Source organism: Plasmodium gaboni, chromosome 1, assembly GCF_001602025.1.
Source record: "Plasmodium gaboni strain SY75 chromosome 1, whole genome shotgun sequence".
Taxonomy (NCBI): Eukaryota; Apicomplexa; class Aconoidasida; order Haemosporida; family Plasmodiidae; genus Plasmodium; species Plasmodium gaboni.
Window position 1 is genome coordinate 41,266 of NC_031481.1, and position 16,304 is coordinate 57,569.

Genomic DNA, 16,304 nt, shown 5'->3' on the forward strand with positions numbered 1-16,304 from the left:
AATATAGCAAACATTATAAAAATAATAAATAAATATATCAATATATATTAATATAAATATATATATATTAAATAAGTACAAAAAAATACATTTATAAATATATATTTATATATATATTTTTAATAAGTACACAAAAATACATTTATAAATATATATTTATATATATATATATATATATATATATTTATATATATATATATTTATATATATATAATATATTTATAAAATATTCTTTGAAAAAGGGTTAAGAAAAAAAAAAAAACAAATATATGCTTGAAAACATTAACAAATATATTTACAAAAAAAAAATTAAAAGATAATAACTAATTATATGTAATGTGTATGCTATTTTTTTTTTCTTTTTTTTTTTTGGAAAAGTAAGTATTCCTATTAATCCTTTCGAATTGTAGCAAAATACAAAGCGTTGATTGCATTAAAAAAAATATTCATATTTAGATTATTTTGTTTAACATGTTTGTACAGTTTTTTTAAATATTTTTCTTTATATATACGTTGTAATTTCCTAAATAAATAAAAATCCTTTTTAGTTAGAAATGGAAGTAGGGCACAATAATTTGCATATGGATTATTAACATTAAAATTGTTATTTATAGAAATAGGTATTATACTTGTATCATATAAGGTTTGATATATATCTTTAAATTCATGTTGCAAATTTATTGAACATGTTAATATATCATCCTGTTCATTTTGTAGATCTAATATATTATGTAATGTATCTTTCTCTTCATTAAATATATTATCTCTATTATTTATTTCTTGTTCTTTTCCTTCATTGTCATTTTCATTCATCTCCATATTATTATTATTATTGTTGTTATTTGATAAACTTATATTTGTTCCTTGTATCTTTTCCTTTCTAGGTTCATAATTTGTTGGTCTACTTCCATATTTAATATAATTATCAACACTTAATACAATATCTTTAAATTTTTTGAAATCCAAACTAATTTCTATATTTGTTTTCTTTTTCGTTTTTTGTCTTTTAGTATTTATTATTGTATATATAGGTTGTTTCCTAGCTGGAAAAAAACAAGTCTTCTCATATTTATTAATACATTCGATATTATAAATATTACCACTCTTTAGCTTTTCAAATATATTACCCACCTTCTTCTCATTCTGATTCTCATAATGAAACCATTTCTTTAAAAATGTTTCAACAAATGAATCATCCACGTTGTTATTATTACCTTTATTAAACAAAGAACTACTTGTAGATGTCAAATTATTAGATGAACCTTCATTTTTCTTACCATCAATCCTCATATATAAATCTTTAACTGCATATATACCTATCAGACTATAAGAGGTTTCTCCTCCTACAAATGAAATAGGTATGATATAGGTCTTTGTTTGATTATACATATCTTCTTTAAAATCATCTACACAATCATTCTCCTTATCAATATCATTATTATCATCATTTATATTATTCACATTATTTATATTATTCAAATCTTTACGTTCCTCCTTTTTGATCCTTACCATATCATCACATTTATCATCTCCAACCATACCAGTAAGATAACTAGACATATTTTTCAACATACTAAGACAATTAAAAGGATCATTTGTAGCTCCCTTCACATTGGACTCTCCATATTCCTCAGTCTTTACCTTCATCACGCCTTCCTGAATTAATTCCCTCTTTATATGGTCAACACCTGAAATATCATCCACATTATTAGCAGATTTATCAACCTGCTCAGTCATATTATCCTTTCTTAAAGATAAATTCATATTCTTATCACAATCATCGTGAATATTTATATTAACACTAGTATTGTCTTTATTGTCATTTATTTGTTGCTCGTAAATACTCTTCACCTTAATCTTTTGTATGGAATCAAAGAGATAATTATTAAAATCTACATATAACATGCCATATTCTTTAATACAATTTAACTTATAATTATCTATAAGATATAAAAAGTGATTTATTATTTTTGGTTCTTCATTCTTTTCAAGTATATTTTTGTTATCCTGAGTTATATGTGAATGAATATATTTTTTTTCGATATGTTTAAATATATGATTATCGAATAAATTTTTTTTATTTTTTCTATCAATACATAAATCTTCAATATTTTCTATATTTAATCTATCAAGAATTTTTAAATATCTATTATTTCTTTCTTCCATAGATAAATTATAAGAATGAATATCTTTTCTTTCTTCTACAAACTTTTTTATGGTTAACTCCATTTTTTTATTTAAGATACCATATTTTAATACACCTTGGCATATAGGACATTTTATTATATTATCAGTATTCAACATGTTCATATCTATATAGTTCATTTTTTTCTCATTTTCTTTAATAAAACAATTTAAAATATAAAATAATAAACAACTTCTACATACAGAATAACCACAGTTATTATTACAAACGATTATATAAGATTCTAATAAAAGATAATTACATAATTTACATAAAAATTCTGGTGGAATATTTATTTTCTGTTTTTCTTCAGTATTTATAATTATTTCTTTTTTAGCTTTATGTGTAATAACATCTGTTATATTATTCTTTTTTTTAACTTGTCTATGAATTAATATCTTTGTCCCATTATAAATCTTATCATCATTGTTTAAAAAATTAATATTATTTTCTTTATTATTATAAGTATTATCATTAATATTATTATTTATATTCTCATAGCCTGATTTGTTGTAATATAATAAATTTTTTTTATTTCCTTGATCACTCAAATTATCTTTTTCATTCCCAATATTTTTATTGATATTATTATTATTATTATTATTATTACTATCGTCCTCCTCAAAACTGTCTCCCTCTTTATAAATAGAAAAACAAATATCTATCTTATTGTTATAATTTATATTACTCTGTTTGCATAAAATATTCTTTAAATCACTAACCAAAATGTAATTATCATTCTTATTAATTTCGAGAAATCTCCAAAGACTCCTCTCACTGAATAATCTATATTGTATATACATATTTACAACAAAACTTAAAAATTAATACCTATCCACAAAAAAAAATATATATATATATATATATTAATATTTATATTAATATTTATATTTTATTCTTGTGGATGGAGGGGGAAATCTCCTTACGTTCATCAAATCACTCGTAATATAAACAACATGGATAATAAATTTATGATAATAAATATTTTATCTTTTTACATATATCTCAATGTATTTTATAAATGTAACATTTTAAAAAAGAGAAATATAAAAAGGTAAATAACAACATTTATATTAAACAGGTTATAATAATAATAATAATTATGACTATTTATTTATATATATTATATATTATATTATTTTTATACTAAATATATTACATAAAAAAAAAAAAAAAATATATATATATATACATATATTTTAATTACTATAAAACAAAAGTAATACATACATTATATATATTATATATATATATATATAAACTAAATATATCGTATAATATTATAATATTTAATGTTATTAATTTTTTCGTTCGACATTCTTCTCTCCCTCTTAAGGGAAAAAGAAACATATAAAAATAAAATATATAAAATATATATATATATATTTATTTATTTATTTATATTTATTTATTCTTATAAGCCTTTTATAAAATATTCTTGTGATTTTTTATAAATAAACATTATATTTTATCTCTTTAAAAATATGATGTTATATATTCAAAAGATAATTATATCGTTATCAAACTTTTATAAAGCTATTTTTACATATTACTTATAATATAATAGAAAGAAATTATTATTTTTCTTGTTTTATTAAAAAGTTCATACAAAATTGAAATAATTCATTTACAAACACATGACATATATTATATATATATATAAATGTTCTCTTTTTTTTTTTTTTTTATTTGTCGTTCGAATGAAGTCTTTTAAGGATATACATATATAAAAAGGTAAATATATATATATGTATATATTTATATATATACATTTATATTTATATTATTTATATATTCATCCTTTTCAAATACATACCATCTTTACAAATAATTAAAAAGTAAAAAAAAAAAAAATAACAAATATTTATTATATGTAACACAAAATATATAAAAAGAAATAAATAACAAAAATTATATTTTTTTAAATGTAACTTTTAAAAATAGTAGCAACACAAAATTAAATGTTAATACTATTACAATATAAGTATTGTTATATATGTATATATATATATATATATTTTTTTTTTTTTTTTTTTTTTCTTTGTCTGCTTCTTGTTTTACTTTCATTTCACTCTTAATAATTATCAAAATATACAAATTTTTTTACAATATAACAATGACCTTTTTATTTTTACATTTATTTTTATTTTTATGTTTACTTTTACTTTTTATTTTTTTTTTCATATCCAATGAATTATTAAAATCAAAACCTTTATACTTACCATTATGATCAACAATTTTTAGCTTATTTAATATACGTATTACATCATTAATATTTACTTTATATGAACCAAACATATAAGTATTATAAGATTTGTTTTGTTTTGTTTTTTTTCTAAACTCATAAACCTCTTTTATCACATTTTCTTTTTTTTTTTTTAATTTTCTTATTCTTTTTAACTCTTTAATATATTTGTTACTACTCTTCAGTTTTATAAAACCATACTTATTTAAAATATTTTTATATTCCATTTTACTTTTACTTTTATTTTGATTCATATTATTACATACACATGAATTAACCATAGGATGATCAGTATCACTTAATATAATGTCTCCTCCTTTATCATAATCCAAATTATTTTCCTTCTTAAAAATATGATCATTTTGTTTTTTTGTTTCGTTATATTTTTCTTTATCATCCTTATTATTTACACATAACGTACTACACTCTTCTGTAAACATATCCTCTTTCTCTTTTTCTTCACACGTTCTTCTATATATAGATGATTTATTATATGATAAAAAATTCATATACTTAAAAAGACATAAACCAAAACTCACACCCGTCATGAATAAAAGATTTTCATCGAAATATAAAAAGTCGTAGCTATTCTTATCATAATAATAATTATTATTTATGTAATGCATATTCATATTGTCATATCTATCATCTGCTTTGATATCACCATCTGCTTTGACATCACCATCTGCTTTGACATCACCATCTGCTTTGGCATCACCATCTGCTTTTATATCATCTACTTTTTTATCATTATCCCTTTTGATATTACCACCTATTTTTTTATCATCATCCCTTTTGATATTACCACCTATTTTTTTATTATCACCCCCATTGTGACACCTCTCAAAATAATTCTGAATATAAAAAATATCCTTCTTCTCATTATACATTATATTAAAATCCTTCCTTATCTGTATGCCAAACAACGAAATCTCAAAGGTATAACTACAATCAATTCCAAACTCCTTACCACCTATCAATCTTGCGCTCCCCTTATTCTCATTGTCTGCTTTATACACCGTGTCAACTAGAGCAAACCAAGGTAATGCATGAGAAAAAATTTCTGGAAAAACTTCACATATCTTTTTATTGTTTACATAATTACAAGTACCCTGATTACCAAATACAAAACAATTATATTTTCTAGAATGACTATGAAAATCACAAAAAAATATAATCTTATTTTTCTGACTAATATTTTTTATTAAAGATTTTGCTGAATATATTGTAGGATGAATATATGCTATCGGATTTGACCATTGTCTATTTAAATCAAAACCATTATAACAATATCGATTATGTCCTAAGATAACCCCATCAATATTTAACATAGGTATTATTATAAATATAAACTTCTCACGTAATATATGTGCATATATATTATTAGATATAATAAAACTAATAAATCCATGTATTGCATAACTCGAATTTGTTTCTCCTGGATGTACTCTAGCTGTTAATACAATTATCTTTTTTTTTTTTTTTTTTTTCTTTTCAGAAAAATTTCTCTTTTCATCCTTTGTTTTACATATTAAATTATTATGACAATTTTCTTCAAATCTTTTTATTTTTTTCATTCCATTATTTTTCTTATTCTCTCTACTGTAAATATAATCCTTTTTTAATAAAGTCTCAAATGTCTTCATAAAATTATTGGATGTATACATTTTTTTTTTACACCATTTCATTTTATTTAAAAAATTAGTACAATCCATTATACTCTTTCTTCCTTTTATATGTTCACTTAAAACACAATTACATTTATCATTTAAACAGCAAATAAAATTATTTTTTTCTCTTTTCACATTATGACACTCATCATAATAACAATTATAAGAATAATCCTTATCAACGTTATATTTTATTATATCATATTTTTCTTTTTCCTCTTCACAACATATATTTTTTTTTTTTATATCCAAATATTCTTTATCCATATTATCATATTCATATTCATTTGTATATCCATTCTTCATATCATCAAATAAATTATTATCCACTTTGTTTATTCCAAATTTTTTACTTGTTAATATATACCTATTCTTCTTAATCTCCTTTCTTACAACATTGTTACTTATATCCCTTCCATCATATAAATTTTCATCATATAATTTTTCATCATATAAATTTTCATCATATAAATTTTCATCATTTAAATTGTTCCTTTCTATAATATTTTTTTTTTTCTTTTCTAAATCTTCTATTAATTCTTTTTTATTATATCCTTCTTCATTATCATAATTTGTTATGCATAAAACAGGACAATCAAATCCACATGATGTTTTACACAATTTTTGTTCTATATAATTAATGGTAAGATGGTCCTTCAAAAAATTTCTTATCAAACATAAATATTCATTCAAATAAGAATATGTATATGGATAACAACTTGCAAAATATACTGTATCATATTCATACATAAAATCATAACTAAATTCTAAAGTATACGTATTATAATTATAATATTCCATACTATTTTTTTTTATATTATAATGCTTACATGAATTGTTTTTTATATATTTTATATCATATGTATTTCTTTGCCATTTTATATTTTCTAATTTATATTTACATTCTGAAAACGATAAAGGCGAATGACCATATTTATATAAAAAAAAAGGTTTTGCCATATTTTCTATTTTAAATCTAACAGTAAATGGTTTTTCTAATTTCTTTACATTTCTAACAGTAAATTTATCACATGCATCTAACGAATATTTGCCATTCCCTCCTGGATTTGTGTCTATTTCTTCATTATTTATGTCATTCAAATATTGATTCATGCACCTTTGTCCCCTCCACTTGGTATAAATAATATTATTACTATTGATATTATTTATATTATATATATTATTTATATTATTTGTTGTATTATCTACTTTATTTATATTACTGTTTATATTATTACCTGTACCGTTCAGGTAATTATTTATAACTTTCATATTATCGCCCATATTAGTAATATCCTTATTATACATTTTCATTTTATATAATTCATTAGTATAATATTCATTTGGAACATAACTAGCACTGAAATAGAACCACTGGTTTTTTTTCTCTTTCATTCGAATATCCTGATTAAGGAATAAAGAATACACTTCTTTGTCTTTTTCCTCTTTTATTACATATTTTAAATTTGCGGATTCAAATTTTGAATTAAATAATATATGTCCTTTAGGTATATATAATTCTTTTATTTTTTCATCATTTATGTTGTTCACTGGAGGATAGATATATTTATATTTATAGCCTGGTATATTTAAGCAGTAGATATTTTCTATTTTATTTTCGTAACAAGGACAAGAGAAATTCAAAGGTTCTTTTATATAATCATATGGATATTTATTTACACAATCCTTCATATTATTATCATTACTATTAATATTATTATGTTTTAATCTTGTTGTCTCTATATCATCATATGTGTTAGTACTCTCATGAACATCATAATGATTCCCATTAATATATTCATTTTTATTCTGTTTTATAAATTTATTTCTTTTATAAATTATATAATGACTAAGGAAATTGTCGTGATAAGACAAATGTCTTTCATTTATTCTTTTCTTATCATATTGTTTATATTTATTTTTACATATATTCAAAAAATTATAATTCAGTATTTCATCTAGTTCCTTTAAATTTTTTAAAAATAATTTTTCATTAATCCTATTTATATTTTTCCAGTTATGTTTAATAAAATATTTTAAATTTTCAATTTTTCTAACATCATTGTGTTGATTATATGTATTAATATAATCCTCATCTTCTTTTTTATCACATTTATTTATATAATCATCATCTTCTTTTTTATCACATTTATTTATATAATCATTATTTTTTTTAATATCTGTATCATATAATATAGATGGAAGTTCTACGTGTATATCTGTATTTTCATATAATAATTTATAATCCTCATGATATACTACCTTAACTATATTTTTGATATTCGTTTCATAAGATGAATTAAACATTTCTTCCTGCATTTTTATATTATCATTAGACTGTTCCATATTTTTAAATGATAATAAACATAAATCCTCATATTGTTTGTCTCCTTGTCTTTTATTTTCTTCATTTTCTCCATTTAATTCTAATAACAAATTCGTTTTCTTGTCATCTTCATCGTTTTTTTCTTTATTCTCATTATTTTTATTATCATTCCTTACATTTAAAATATCAGATATAGAATCATTGTTAAAATTATTATAAGTAAAACAGTAAACACTATTGCCACTGTCTTCATTTTTAAAAAGCATTCTACGTTTTAAAAAAAAAAAAAAAAAAAAAAATTAACGTACAATGAATCTCTTAAATGCTTATCCTCATTTATATATATAAATATTATATATAATAAAAGGAAAAAAATAAAAAAACCTCCTATTTTTTATAACATTCAAAAAAAAAAAAAAAAATAATAATAAAATAAAATAAAAATAAAATAAAATAAAAATAAAAATAAAAATAAAATATATATATATATATATATTTGATGAATCTTAATATATATATTTACTAATTCATTATTTTTATTTTTATTTTATTTTATTTTATTTGGTTTAATTTTTTTTTTTTTTTTTTTGCCCTGTGCACTGTTTTGCTAACATAAGAAAAATAATATAAATTAAATATATATATATATATATATTTTATATATATTATTTATTTTTATAATATAAAATCAAAATTAAAAACCACAACAAATATTTAAAAAAAATAAAATAAACTTAAAAGCTCAATCTCAATGTATATATATATATAATTGTATATATATAATAAAATTTCAAATATCTATTATAATATATATATATATATATAAACAAGTACTTATGTGTACTATTTACATAGTTTAAGGTATTGAAAATCAAAAGATAATTTATTATCTATATTATTATTCAATATATATATATAATATAGGTTGTATGGTATATTTCAATATTATTTTATTCTAAACAAAAATAATAATTATAATATATAAATATATAATATATATATATATATATATTGAACAAAAAAAAAAAAAAAAAACTTACATTAATATATATATTTTTTTTATGTGTCCGCTTTTATAAATAGATATATATTATATTCACATTAATATTTAAAATATTAAGATCATAAAAAAAATTTTACTATCATATTTTTATTATGATTTTATTATATATCTGTTCATTATATATAAATTTAAAAACTAATTTTTTTTTTTTTTGAAAATAGTTATATTTTCGAAGGTTAAAAAAATATAATTAATAACAAGGTCCATATTAAAATATATCACTATATATCTTGTGCTTTTATTCTATATTCAAAAATGTGAGTATTATACACTATCACAAATATATGTATATATTTCATTTATATGTTAATATATATTATATATATGTATATATTTTTTTTTTTTTTATATTACAATAATTTCTTTTGAATATAGTTATAATTACCTTTCTATATAATACAATGAATTGCTGTAACGAATTGAATGTTATTAATCTCATAATTTCTCTGATAAAAAAAAATAAGGTTAATGATGATTTATTAAGTGTAAAAAATTTATATACGTTAATAAAAACAAATAAGGTTCCTATATCTTTAAAATTATATAATGAGAAACAAAATATATTTGTAAGCATATGTACTATTCTGTGTAATAAATTAAAAGTATACTTATATAATATATTATCAAAAAGAAGAGAAGAAGAAAAAGAAGAAGAAAAAGAAGAAGACGAGGAAAAAAAAAAAAAAAAAAATTTTATAAAAAAGAATTCATTTTTATGTAATCAAGATTATGTTGTCGATTATTCTGTCGATTATTCTGTCGATTATTCTGTCAATTATTCTGTCAATAATTCTGTCAATAATTCTGTCAATTATTCTGTCGATTATGATATATGTAATAATATACACAAATCATTTGTAACTATAGAATTCTTTTTAAAAAATCTTACCTTGTGTTTTAAACATATTAATGATAATAAAGATAAAGATATAGATAAAAATAAGGATGTTATATTCCTTACATGTATTAATAATATATCCATATTATTAAATATATATCAAAATAATAATACGAAGAATGATAAAATATGTAATGAACATTTTTTTCTTATAATAATAAAATATATAAAATATTTATTTGTTCATATATATAATAACCAAAATATATTCAATGATAAAAATAATAAAGAAGTTTTCTATTCTTGTCTAACATCTATAATTAAAAATTTATTAGAAAATACAATAAAACAAAATAAAAAAATAAAATATAAAACCTTAAAGTTATTTTATTTAATACATCAAAAAATTCAAGATATATATATAATAGATATATTATTTAATAGACTCTCCTTATATTTATTTCTTCTATATAAAACGTGTGAACAATTAACAAATATAACCAATTTTATACTCAAAATATTTGTTATCTCATCTAATCAAATACTTTTATATTATTATAATAAAAATAAAATATTAAATGACAATAAAGAAATCGATGAAAGTACACCTAACCATTATGCTAATATTAATGTGTATTATAAAAAATATAAATTCTTCTTACAAGAAAATAAAAAAAAAATATACAACTCTTTATTAACTTTGGAAGGAAAGCAAAATGTAGATAATAATGATAATACAAAGAATCTATGTGTATATATAAATAAACAAAATAATAAAAATTATGAGAATCATAAAATACAACATACACATATTATAGATAATAACAACAGCTTGATACAACAATACAATCATGTAAATAAATTAAATTATAATCCACATAATTTATCAAATATTTATTTTTTCTCTTATTATATACTAATTAATTATAATAAAAATATAAAAGATATATTTCCATTATGTAGAGTTATTATAGAGCATTACCCTTTTTTAAATAAAAATCTTGTACTTATGAGTTTCATTTTTATACTATCAGAAATGTTTTATGATAATAATGAACACTGGTTATATCACTTGAATCTCCTATATGAAAATGGGCTCTCCAATTATTTAGAAAACTGTGATATAAGTGCAGATGACGTGCAAAATGTCACACGTATGTTGAACGATCAAATCAATGACAATAGTAATAATAATAATAATTGTCATTATAATAATAATAATTGTCATTATAATAATAATAATTGTCATTATAATAATAATAATTGTCATTATAATAATAATGATCATCATCCTTATGATCACACATATAATCATATTAAAAACGTAAAAATAAAAATACCACAACATGAGCACCAAAAATATATCAACCAAAATAAATTGGCACCTCTTTATTATGACTTATCTTTTATTTTTAATCATTTAATAAAAATGATAAAAGAAGATGATCAAAATAATAATTATATTATCAATAATATAGAAAACTATTCAGTGGAATCCTTAAATTATTACATTGAAAATTATTATTTCAAATATATGTTTAATATTTTTTTATTTAAAAAGAAAGAAAATAAATATATTCTCAAATATTTAAAAGGTTATATCTATTATAGATATATATTCAACGTGATAAATCATAATTCATCTCCTGAACATTTTAATATCTTCAATTATATATTAGATTTATATATAGTCTCCAATTTTAATTGTATACAAAATGAAAACCTTCTTCTTTCATCATCTACACAAAAAAATATTTTAAGTGACAATAATATTATATATTCTCTAGACTTTTTTGTTCAACCAAATAATACAAACAGTTATGATAATCTTAAAGAAAATGTGCAACTGACTAATGTGTTTAATCAAGAGAATGAAAGGAAATCAGTATCCTTTGAAAAATTTAAAAACATAAAGGAAGCTTTTAAAAATGAAAACATCACGTTAGGGCAAAATAAAATAAAATAAAATAAAAAATATAAGACGTACATATATATATATATATATATATATATATATATATATATATATATTTTTTATTTGTATATATTTTTTTTTTTTTTTTTTTTAGGCTTATCAACGAGGTCAGCATGTTCTCTCTTCTTTTTATAGAACAAAATATAATAGACATCTTCCTAGATGATGTTATTTTATCCGCCTGGGATGACCTTGAAAGAAATAAAAAAATAAACGATCATGCGCATTATGAAACAGATACGTCAAAACATATGAACAACAAATCATCTTATAATTTTATAAAAAAGTGGTGGGACGATAATTACTACTCTGCTGATAATAAGGACACAAATAAAATAAAAATGAAAGATGATAAAAAAGATGATGAAAAAAATGATAAAAAAGATGATAAAAAAGATGATAAAAAAGATAATAAAAAAGATGATAAAAAAGATGATAAAAAAGATGATAAAAAAGATGATAAAAAAGATGATGAAAAAAATGAAGAAAAAGAGAAATATATATTAAAATATAAATACTTGCATTTCCTCAATTATTATTTGGACTCCTTAATTCTTATTACCTATATCTACCTTCAAATGAATATAAGAAAAATTAATAAGGAATCTATAAATTTTGGAGTTTATTCTAATTCGGACATTGACAATAACAAAAAAAGTGATACTACTACTAATAGGAGTGATAGTACTAATAACAAAAAAATAATAAATTATTATATTACAGCTATGCAACACGATATAATGAAACATATCTTAAATGAATATTATCCTATGCTTAATAATTATTTTAGCTTAGCCATACTAATCAAAAGAATTCACGACAAAAGAAATATTAAAAAGGTGATAGAGAAAATAATGCTTTTTCTTAGTTCTAATAAAGTAAAAAAAAATTATAATAATTTAAAAAAAGAGAATATCCAACACAATAGAAATCATGAATATATGAAATATTATACAACACTTATAATTATTTGTTTAAATAAAGCTTTCTATATATCATATTTATGTATGTATCATGATCTAATAGAAAAAATCTTCATCAAAAATTTTGTTTATTTACTCTTAAAAATTAATAATGCATGCACTTATAATAAAGAACTAGCCAAATATACTATAATAAATATATATTATTATATGAAACAAAACAAAACAAAACAAAAAATTAAAAATATAAAAAATGACACACAAATAAATCAAGTTTATAATTATAATGTTTATGATAATGAACACATAAAAGAAAAAAATAAATATAAAAATAATAATATTTTATCAACAAATGAAATTTCTTATCCTATTAATAATATACAGCAACTTCAAATTAAGCACATAATTAATTATCATCATGATATTTTGTCTTCATATATTTATAAAAAAATTATTAATATAGATTCATTTAAGAATGCCACAAAAATATTACAGTTAACACAGTTCCTAGTTCAATATGATTATTATACTTATATATACAAAGATGTATGTCTTAATATTATTAAATATACTAAGCAAATTCATTTTTCTTTTCAAAGTAAAGAAATTAAAAATAATCTATATTTCTTAATCCTGCAGTTGTTTAATTGCATTCTTTATTTATATTATAAATATATTAATCACAACAGGATATATATATCTGAACAAAATCAATATTTTGAATATATAAAAGAATATGTCTTAAAGGGATATATCCATATAAACCTTCAACATCTCTATCAAAAAATAAAAAAGAATCAAGAACACCTCGATTCATCGAGAAATACAAATGATGTTGTAATTAAAAAGATTAATAATGATAATATAAACAAACAACTTAATAATAATGATAATTCTTATATTATTAATAATGTTCAAAAAAATCATTCAACTTTATTCCAACCAAATGAAGAAGAGAAAAAAAAATTATATTTACAAAATTATATTTTATTTAAATTATATGAAGATATATTTAATCAAGATTATAAAGATATTATAAACAACGAAAATAAAAAGAAAACAAATGAATATAAAATTAAAGATCTTATAAATAATTATATAAATAACCTAAACAAACATATAAATAAAACAAAAATTGTTAATCTACTTATTGATGATGATTTCTATGATTTAAATGATCAATCAAAAAATATAAAATACAATAACATAAATAATGCTAAAAATTTAGATGATAATAATTATTTTAATCATTACAATCAAAACAATTCTATGTCTTATGAAGACATTCGATATACAACATCTCACATATTTCTATTTGCAAAGGTTTTTCTGTGCAGTGATAAGTAAGATTCATATAGATCGAAATTAATTATGCCCACAATGTGGAATGTTCTTATATAGTCATAATATATATATATATATATATATATTTTTTTTTTTTTTTTTTTAATTTTTTTATTTTTTCGTGTAGCTTGTATTTACGATTCAGTGCTCATCTTTGCATCCTCAGATGCCTCTATATTTTTTCCACCAGACTTTATGAGCTCTACCCTAAGATTCATCAGGTAAAAATAAAAATAAAAATATTATATACATGTTTAAGAAAACAAAATAAAAAAGCGTTATAAATTTTGTTTCCTTTATAGATATGGACATATATGAAGATAAATTTTTATAAAAACTCATATATGAATGATATCCTTGTTTTGAAAATAATAAATTATATAATAACAATAGATGACAAATTTTCAGTGGACAGGTAATAATTATAATGCTACATGAAGGGTATTCTATAATGTATATGTTTATATATACATATATGTATATACATATATGATAACTTTTATATATATATATTTTTATTCCTATAACTTTTATAGAATTATAAATGATATGTTCCCCCAAATATTCGATAGACTAAAAACATTCGAAACGAATAAAGAAATATGTAAACAGAGTTATGAATACAAGTAATATATATTTATTATGTTAATAAATATATATATATGTATGTATATATATATGTATATATGTTTATTATATTTTCATTTGCAGATTTTTACAGACCACCTTACTATTTTTTTTAAACATTTCAAGACAAGAACAATATTTCGAAAAAACTTATTCTTATATATTTTTTTTCTCCTTAAAATGTCTCAATAAAATAATGAATGAAGAAATAAGAAAGATATCTTTAAATATAATATGTAATTTATATCTTAATGATATCCCTAAGGTTGGTTTAGATTACTATGATATTTGAGAATATAAAAATATAAACACATATAAACAAATAAAAACAAATAAAAACAAAAATAAAAACAAATAAAAAAAAATAAAAAAACAAATAAAAAAAAAAATAAAAACAAATAAAAAAAAAAAATAAAAACAAATAAAAAAAAAATAAAAAAAAATAAAAACAAATAAAAACAAATATATTTATTATATATATATATGTGTGTTTTTGTGTGATTATATTATTTTTTTCTTTTATTTGTAGATAAAGAAAGGAATTGATAGTATTTTATGCATCAAGGAAAGGATAAAATTCTTACACGATGATAAAAAATATATTACAGATAATATATTTATCAAAGAAAATGTAAATGATATAGAAATAATAGATGGATTAAATTCTTTATCATGTATATTAAATATAATAAATGTAAAGGATATTATTTCTTTAATAATTCATATAGATATTAGTTCTCTTCATTTTCTTATCTTTTATATGTCTATATTAAATGAGCAATATAAATATAAATGTAGATTCAATCAACACACTCTCATAGTGTTTGATCATTTTAAGGATTAATCAAATTATATATTATAAATAATATTATATATAAATATATATTATATGGGTTCCTTTTGATCATCTTTTTTTGTCACACAATTGTTATATAAAAATAAAAATATATATATATATATAATATATATATATATATAATATATATATTTTTTTTTTTTCATTTATTTGTTATTTATTTTTTAATTTTTAGTTAATATAACTTCCATAAGGAAATTTTTTTTTTTTTTTTTTTTTTTTTTTTTTTTTTTTTTTTTTTTTTTTTTCTCT

At 19.1% G+C, this 16,304-nt stretch overlaps 3 protein-coding genes across 3 annotated transcripts; 1 reads left to right on the forward strand and 2 right to left on the reverse strand.

The window, feature by feature from the left end:
* Positions 1–390: 390 nt before the first annotated feature.
* On the reverse strand, positions 391–2,988 carry PGSY75_0103300 (hypothetical protein; the record flags this gene model as incomplete). Its single annotated transcript, XM_018783589.1, has 1 exon — positions 391–2,988. One exon carries the CDS (start codon positions 2,986–2,988, stop codon positions 391–393), a length of 2,598 nt encoding a protein of 865 aa, XP_018643873.1.
* A 1,300-nt stretch (positions 2,989–4,288) lies between these two features.
* Positions 4,289–8,692, reverse strand: PGSY75_0103400 (putative zinc-carboxypeptidase; the record flags this gene model as incomplete). The annotated part of the gene is made up of 1 exon (XM_018783590.1): positions 4,289–8,692. The coding sequence occupies one exon, from the start codon at positions 8,690–8,692 to the stop codon at positions 4,289–4,291; it is 4,404 nt and encodes a 1,467-aa protein (XP_018643874.1).
* A 1,198-nt stretch (positions 8,693–9,890) lies between these two features.
* Positions 9,891–16,040, forward strand: PGSY75_0103500 (hypothetical protein; the record flags this gene model as incomplete). Its single annotated transcript, XM_018783591.1, has 7 exons — positions 9,891–12,214; positions 12,397–14,568; positions 14,697–14,790; positions 14,872–14,984; positions 15,106–15,195; positions 15,281–15,461; positions 15,726–16,040. 7 exons carry the CDS (start codon positions 9,891–9,893, stop codon positions 16,038–16,040), a joined length of 5,289 nt encoding a protein of 1,762 aa, XP_018643875.1.
* Positions 16,041–16,304: the final 264 nt, after the last annotated feature.